The sequence below is a fragment of the Rhinopithecus bieti genome, unplaced genomic scaffold (assembly GCF_001698545.2).
Source record: "Rhinopithecus bieti isolate Rb0 unplaced genomic scaffold, ASM169854v2 scaffold_63942, whole genome shotgun sequence".
Classification (NCBI taxonomy): domain Eukaryota; kingdom Metazoa; phylum Chordata; class Mammalia; order Primates; family Cercopithecidae; genus Rhinopithecus; species Rhinopithecus bieti.
The window spans coordinates 30,003-38,425 of NW_016824266.1; the positions used below are offsets into that span (position 1 = coordinate 30,003).

The following is an 8,423-nucleotide window of genomic DNA, read 5'->3' on the forward strand; positions in this document are numbered from 1 at the left end:
GGATTTTGGCCTTCACATTTTCGATGGTGTCACTGGGCTCCACCTCCAGGGTGATGGTCTTGCCGGTCAGGGTCTTCACGAAAATCTGCATACCACCTCTCAGACGCAGGACCAGGTGCAGGGTCGACTCCTTCTGGATGTTGTAGTCAGAAAGAGTGCGGCCATCTTCCAGCTGCTTGCCTGCAAAGATGAGCCTCTGCTGGTCGGGGGGAATGCCTTCCTTATCCTGGATTTTGGCCTTCACATTTTCGATGGTGTCACTGGGCTCCACCTCCAGGGTGATGGTCTTGCCGGTCAGGGTCTTCACGAAGATCTGCATTTTGACCTAGTTTAAAAGTAAAACATAAGCGTGTCATCTCAGGATCATTGTATTTCTTGCTTCAAGAATTCTTGCTTCATCTAATATGCTTCAAAGTTAGCAACTATTCCTTCAAAATGCCTTAAACACGTTAACATTCCGCTAATCTTCCCTCATTTATACAAGGCTAAATCACTTAATATGAAATTCGTCACTCAAGGTTTCAACGTCAAGAGCGGAGAATCCAGAGCGCTCCTTAACAAGCGTCCACAGCTTTCTCCACTAACAGTTGCGGATATTCAAACTCCCCCGACCGAACTTCAAACTGCCTAAAACCTAAGCACGGTGTTAGGTAAACTGAAAACAAAACCGAACCCACAAGACTCGCGAAGTAAAAATCCCACTAAACACATAGGGGCACCTTTCTCACACTGGGATTCCGAAGTAAAGGTTTCCAAAAGCCACACAAACTACTACCTCTTTTCGCCTTCCCCCGAAGTAAACGCGAGAGAATCGCCGTCGGTTAAGCGTCCGTTAGTTTCTGTCGCCGCGCGCGCGCGCGCGGCAACCGCCCTCGCCCCCCTCAGGTCAACAAGGCCCACTCTCCCGGAAAGGCCCGGCGCCGCGTCACCTCGCCCTCCCCTCCCCCACGCCCTCCCCTCAGCGGCCCACCCAACCCCAAGAAGCCTCCAGCTTGACTTCACCCACTCCCCCCTCTCACGCCCTCGGAGGTCGTTACGGCTGCGGGACAGTACCTGTTAGCAGTTACGAGGATGCTGCGAATCACCAATCACGGTCAGCCGCAGACACACCAAAACGAGCACACCCAACAAAGCCGGCCGCCCCTGAATGCTCCGGTTTGGCGGAGCGCAAATTTATGCAACGTGTGTTGCGTTGCTTATCACTTCTTACGTAGACGCCGTCTCCGTGCGCCGCTGAAAGTAGTTCGCCGCGCCCAACATCCCGAGACGTAGTTTAGGCTTTTCAACTGAGCCACAAATTCCTCATAGCCGTAAGGAAGGATCCTAACAAATTATGTCCCTTCTTTTCTATGCGCTTCTCTTCCTTCTTTAGGAAAATATAAGAAAATTATAAGGCGGATGAATTCGAGTTAAAGAAACCTTCCTCGAAAGCTCTGGAAACTTCCTTGCAGCGCCGGCACTGATTGGTTAGGCCTGCGAAGGCGAGGTCGGCGCTGATTGGTGGGGGACGTAGTGACTCTATTGTTGCTGGGCTCCGCCTGGGGTGATTTAGCGCCGACGTTGCTAAGTAACTGAGTGCGCGTGCGCTGCACGGGCGCGCCTTCCTGAAAGAGGGTATTTCCGGCGGGAGAAGGAAGAAGGTGTTTGTTTTTTTACCTTTTTTTTTCTTTTTTTTTTTACTGAGAGGGAGTTTCGCTCTTAGTTCCCAGGCTGGAGTGCAATGGCGCGATCTCGGCTCACCGAAACCTCCGCCTCCCGGGTTCAAGTGATTCTCCTGCCTCAGCCTCCCAAGTAGCTGGGATTACAGGCGTGCTCCACCACGTCCGGCTAATTTTTTGTATCTTTAGTAGAGACGCGGTTTCACCGTGTTGGCCAGGCTGGTCTCGAATTCTGTACCTCAGGTAATCCACCCACCTCGGCCTCCCAGAGTGGGCCGCCGCGCCTCAGAAGCGGGACGGCATGGCACCCGATGTCGCGACACCTGGTGGTGATTGTGAAGCACAGTTCCCTGTCCCATGTTTTAAAAAACGCGACCCTGGTCGGGCGCGGGGGCTCACGCCTGTAATCCCAGCACTTTGGGAGGCCGAGGCGGGTGGATCACGAGGTCAGGAGTTCAAGACCAGCGTGGCCAAGATGGTGAAACCCCCCCACCTCTACTACAAATATTTTAAAAATTAGCCGGGCGTGGTGGCAGGCGCCTGTAATCCCAGCAACTTGGGAGGCTGAGGCAGATAATTGCTTGAACCCAGGAGTCAGAGATTGCAGTGAGCCGAGATCGCGCCACTGCACTCCAGCCTGGCGACAGAGCGAGACTCCGTCTCAACAAACAAAAAACGCGAGCCCCTCATACACTGGCCAGTTGTTTTTGCTTTTTTGAGACAAAGTCTGGCTCTGTCCCGCATGCTGGAGTGCAGGCTCACTGCAGCCTCGACCTCCAGGGTTCAAGTTATCCTCCCACCTCAGCCTCCCAAGCAGCTGGACCACAGGTGTGGACCATGCCTGGCTTTTACATTTTGTATTTATTTTTTGAGACAGAGACTCGCTCTGTCACCCAACCTGAAGGCCAGTGGCATGATGTGGCTCACTGCAACCTCCGCTTCCCTGGTTCAAGCGATTCTCCTGCCTCAGCTTCCTGAGTAGCTGGGATTACAAGTGCTTGCCACCATGCTTGGCTAATTTTTGTATTTTTCAGTACAGGTGGGGTTTCACCATGTTGGTCAGGCTGGTCCTGAACTCCTGACCTCAGGTGATCTGTCTGCCTCGGCCTCCCAAAGTGCTGGGATTACAGGTATGAGCCACCGTGCTCGGTCTAATTTTTTTGATTTTTTTTTTTTTTGGTAGATCAGAGTCTTGCTATGTTACCCATGCTGTCATTGAACTGTTGGGCTCAAGAGATCTGCCTCCCTCGGGCTCCCAAAGTGCTAAGATTACAGGCATGAACCACTGTGCCTGGCAGACTAGCCATTTTTTATTTTTGTTCATGGTTATTGCAGGGTTGTGGAGCTTTAAATCATGCTTCTGTAGTCAGAGTGCTCTTAATTGCGTTGTCTTAATCCTCATCACGGCCCTAGGACAGTCTGTAAATCTGGAGTTGAGAGTGGGACCCTCTGCGGGGACCGGGCACCTGTTGCTGAAGCCCCTCACCACCAGGCCCAGAGAGGTGAGGCTGGAGTCCAGGGTGACAGTGGCTGGGCTTCGCTCTGGCTCCGATAATACCTGCAAATCCAGTCCTTCCCTGTTTCTCCAAACTGGTAGGAAAAAAAAGTGCAGATTAGGGAGCCGAAACCCCATTTCAAGAAACGGGAATTCACCTATAAGAAAGTAGCTGATACTGCTCCCATTGACGTGCTTGTTGTGCAAGGGTGGGGTTAACCAGCTAGGACCAAGCGACGGGTTTCCCTACACCCTGGGTGTGGCCACTCGTCCTGCAAGGAGATAACCCAAGGAAGGTGAGTAAGGCAGATGTGTTTGGATCCTGGTGCCTGGCAGAGTCACGGGGGTGGGGTGGAAGTAAACATGAAATTGCCTGTTTTTCACGTGATACCAACCTTCATAATGTAAGAAGTAGTCTAGAAATGTGCATATTAATACAATTAAGTAAACATCACTTAGAAAGGTCGCTAATTACTAAATTCAACATACCTGATCATAACGTTAAGAAACTGTCGACAAAATGAGCTGGTATATGAGTTAACACCTAGGCAACTTTCAGTTAAATTAAATAAAACCGGGATCTACTGTCTCCTGACGTGAATAAGCAGGAGATAGAAATAAACAGTTTAAGATAATTTTGGAAGTGATTTTGAACGACTTGGGAGGTAGTTTATAAAACGTTTATTTGATTATACAAAGTATGGATTTTCCTTTTTGTTAGCCTAACAGTGATTCTAAATTTATTTCACCAACAAGCAGCTCCTCCTGAATCATGTTGATCGAAGAATGAGCTAGAAGGCAGATCTCATGACTGGTATAATGACTTCACTGGGAAGTTCTAGCAGTTGCCAGAACTTATAGTTAGTCATACAGGCTCCTGGTTCAGTGTTTTCCCAAAGTAGGTAATTTGGTAACCTAAGATCAAGAATTTGGTAATCTGGCACAGTAGGCACTGTGCTCAATAAATGTTTGTTCAGTGATGAAAATGCAATTTTCTCTTTTGTTCAACTGGAGAAAAGAAATTTTGTGACAGCCTTGAAACACAAAGCAAAAAGACAGTAGAGTACTGTATTTCATCTCCATAGGCAAATGCTGTTTGCCTTGGCAGTTCCTTCAAAAGAAACAAAGGGGGATTGATTCTGAGATCTAAGTGATTTTACTTGGCTAGATGCCTTTTAATGAAAATCTGTGACAAAACTGTAGTTCCAATTAAAAGTTCACAGTTGTTTTCTTGACATTATTTGGTGATGTTTAAAATGTGGAATTAATCTCTGATTTGTCAATTCCTTTATATTTCACATTTGGCTATTTCAGTTCAATTATGTAATGAACTCCTGATTTTTTACAAGCAAGTGAGAAACGTTGATATTGAATGCCCAAAGGAACACAGAGCAAAATTCTGTACTGTTTTCATGTTAGGCCTGAAAAGTACAGAAATCTATCCATTAAAAAATAGCTACTTTAGGCAGATTTCAGTGGCTCACGCCTGTAATCCCAGCAGTTTGGGAGGCTGAGGCAGGTGGATCACTTGAGTCCAGGAGTTCAAGACCAGCCTGGCCACCATGGCAAAACCCATCTCTACTAAAAATACAAAAATTATCTGGGCGTGGTGACGCACTCCTGTGATCCCAACTACTTGGGAGGCTGAGGCATGAGAATCCCTTGAACCCAGGAGGTAGAGGTTGCAGTGAGCTGACATCACGCCACTGCACTCCAGCCTGGGTGACAGAGTGAGACTCCATCTCAAATACAAACAAAAAAATAGCTATCTTAAATGTTTTTTAACATATGTATTTATTATCTATTTTAGAGTATCTGTTGCCCAGGCTGGAGTGCAGTGGTGCAATCATAGCTTACTTCAGCCTCCAACTCCTGGGCTCAAGCACTCCTCCTGTGTCAGCCTTCCAAGTAGATGGGATTACACATACAAGCCGCTCTGCCTGGCTACAATATTGTTATCATGAAATAGTACATAAATTCATGAAAGCTGAAGGTAACAAACCAAATACCATATAATCCCCAATTTGCTTAAGCATTTAAAACCTTTTTTTTGGCCGGGCATGGTGGCTTACACCTATAATCTCAGCGCTTTGGGAGGCCAGATCGCCTGAGGACAGGCGGTGGATCACCTGAGGTCAGGGCTTTGAAACCAGCCTGGCCAACATGGCGAAACCCCGTCTATACTAAAATACAAAATTAGCCAGGCATGGTGGCGCATGCCTGTAATCCCAGCTACTTGGGAAGCTGAGATAGGAGAATCACTTGAACCTGTTAGGCGGAGGTTGCAGTGAGCCAAGATGGTGGCATTGCACTCCAGCCTGAGCAACAAGAGCAAAACTCCATCTCAAAAAAAAAAAAAAAAAAACTTTTATTTTTAAATTTTAAATTGTGATTTAAAAAAAATACATAATCTGGCCGGGCGCGGTGGCTCACACCTGTAATCCCAGCACTTTGGGAGGCCGAGGCAGGTGAATCACAAGGTCAGGAGATCGAGACCATCCTGGCTAACACGATGAAACCATGTCTCTACTAAAAATACAAAACATTAGCTGGGCATGGTGGCGGGCACCTGTAGTCCTCGGGAGGCTGAGGCGGGAGAATGGCATGAACCTGGGAGGCAGAGCTGGCAGTGAGCCGAGATTGTGCCACTGCACTCTAGCCTGGGCAACAGAGCAAGATTTCTGTCTCAAAAAAAAAAGAAAAAAGAAAACACATAACCTGACATTTACCCCCAATTTTGGCTGTACAATTTGCTAGTGTTAACTATATTCATATTATTGTGCAACAGTTTGTTTTTTTGTTTGTTTGTTTTGAGAGAGTTTTGCTCTTGTTGGCCAGGCTGGAGTGTAGTGGCATGATCTCTGCTCACTGCAACCTCCGTCTCCCGGGTTTAAGCAGTTCGCCTGCCTCAGCCTCCCAGATAGCTGGGATTACAGGTGCCCACCAACACGCCCAGCTAATTTTTGTATTTTTAATAAAGACAGGGTTCACCATGTTGGTCAGACTAGTCTCAAACTCCTGACCTCAAGTGATCCACCCGCCTTGGCCTCCCAAAGTGCTGGGATTACAGGCGTGAGCCACTGCGCCCGGCCATGTGCAACAGATCTCTGGCACTTTTTCATCTTGTAAAACTGAAGCTCTGTCTACATTGAACAATAACTCCCTTTTCCCCCTCCTCCCAATCCTGGCATCCACCATTCTACTTTCTGTCTCTATGAGTTTGACTACTTTAATGCCTCATATAAGTGGAATTGTACAATATGTGTTTTTTTGTTACTGGCTTATTTAATTATTTATTTTTAAGATAGCGCCTTGCTTTGTTACCTAGGCTGGAGTGCAGTGGTGCAAACGTGACTCACTATAGCCTCGACCTCCTAGGCTCAAGTGATCCTCCTGCCTCAGCCCCTGAGTAGCTGGGGCTATAGGCACACGTCACCACATCAAGCTAATTTTTTTGTATTTTTTGTAGAGATGGGGTTTCACCATGTTGCCCAGGCTGGTCTCAAACTCCTGAGTTCAAGCGATTTCCAACCTCAGCCTCCTGAAGTGCTGGGATTGCAGATATGAGCCACCATGCCTGGACTGGCTTATTTCATTTAGCATAATGTCCTCAAGATTCATCCATGTTTTAGCATGTGACAGAATTTCCTTCTTTTTTTGAGACGGAGTCTTGCTTAGTTGCCCAGGCTGGAGTGCAGTGGCAAGATCTCAGCTTACTGCAACTACTGTCTCCTGGGTTCAAGCAATTCTCCCGTCTCAGCCTCCCTAGTAGCTGGGATTACAGGCACCCACCATCATGCCCACCTAATTTTTTTTGTATTTTAGTAGAGAGGGGGTTTCACCATGTTGGTCAGGCTGGTCTTGAACTCCTGACCTCAAGTAATTTGCCCATCTCGGCCTCCCAAAGTGCTAGGATTACAGGTGTGAGCCACCGCACCCGGCCTCCTTTTTTAAGACTAATATTCCCTTGTATCTACCTCATTTTCTTTTCTTTCTTTCTTTTTTTTTTTTTTGAAACGGAGTCTTGCTCTGTCGCCCAGGCTGGAGTGCAGTGGCCGGATCTCAGCTCACTGCAAGCTCCGCCTCCCGGGTTTACGCCATTCTCCTGCCTCGGCCTCTGAAACAGCTGGGACTACAGGCGGCCTCCACTTCGCCCGGCTAGTTTTTTTTTTGTATTTTTAGTAGAGACGGGGTTTCACCATATTAGCCAGGATGGTCTCGATCTCCTGACCTCGTGATCCGCCCGTCTCGGCCTCCCAAAGTGCTGGGATTACAGGCTTGAGCCACCGCGCCCGGCCTCTACCTCATTTTCTTTATCCATTCGTCTGTTGATGGACACTTGAGTTGTTTCTACATTTTAGCTATTGTGAATAATACTGCAGTGAACATGGGTGTACAAATATCTGTTCAAGTCCTTTCAGATCTTTTGGGGTATATACCCAGAAGTGGAATTGCTGGACCATACGATAATTCAATGTAAAAAAAATTTTTTTTTTTTTTTTTTTTTGGTGACAGGGTCTTGCTTTGTTGCCCAGGCTGAAGTGCACTGGTGCAATGACAGCCCACTGTAGCCTTGATGTCCCAGACTCAAGGGATCCTTCCATGTCAGCTCCCAGAGTAGTCGGGGCTATAGGCATGTACCACCATGCCTAACTAATTTTTAACTTTTTTGTAGCGACAGGAATCTCACTGTGTTGCCCAGGCTGGTCTCAAACTTCTGGCCCCAAGCAGTCCTCCGACCTCAGCCTGCCAAAGTGCTGAGATTACAGGTGCAAGCCACAGTGCCTGGCCCAAAATGGTGGCTCTTGTCTGTAATCCCAGCACTTTGGGAGGCCGAGTCAGGAGGATCAGTTGAACTCAGGAGTTTGAGACCAGCCTGGGCAACATAGTGAGATCTTGTCGCTGTAAAAAAATGTTTTTGGCCGGGCGCGGTGGCTCACGCCTGTAATCCCAGCACTTTGGAAGGCCAAGGTGGGTGAATCACAAGGTCAGAAGATTGAGATCGTCATGGGTAACATGGTGAAACCCTGTCTCTGTTAAAAATACGAAAAGATTAGCCAGGCGTGGTGGCGGGCACCTGTAGTCCCAGTTACTCGGGAGGCTGAGGCAGGAGAATGGTGTGAGCCCAGGAGGCAGAGCTTGCAGTGAGCTGAGATTGCACCACTGCACTCCAGCCTGGGCGACAGAGCGAGATTCTATCTCAAAAAAAAAAAAAAGTTTTAATTTAAAATTTTATTTTTTTCTTTTCTTTTCTTTTTTTTTTTTTTTTT

At 47.6% G+C, this 8,423-nt stretch overlaps 1 protein-coding gene across 1 annotated transcript in view; it reads left to right on the top strand.

The window, feature by feature from the left end:
• The first annotated feature begins 1,071 nt into the window (after positions 1-1,071).
• CENPV (centromere protein V) overlaps positions 1,072-8,423 on the top strand; it is a 44,070-nt gene continuing 36,718 nt past the window's right edge. Inside the window, exons 1-3 of the mRNA XM_017862214.1 lie at positions 1,072-1,225; positions 3,072-3,160; positions 3,256-3,362. Of these exons, the coding sequence (XP_017717703.1) occupies positions 1,072-1,225; positions 3,072-3,160; positions 3,256-3,362 (350 nt within the window). The remainder of the gene's footprint in view (positions 1,226-3,071; positions 3,161-3,255; positions 3,363-8,423) is intronic.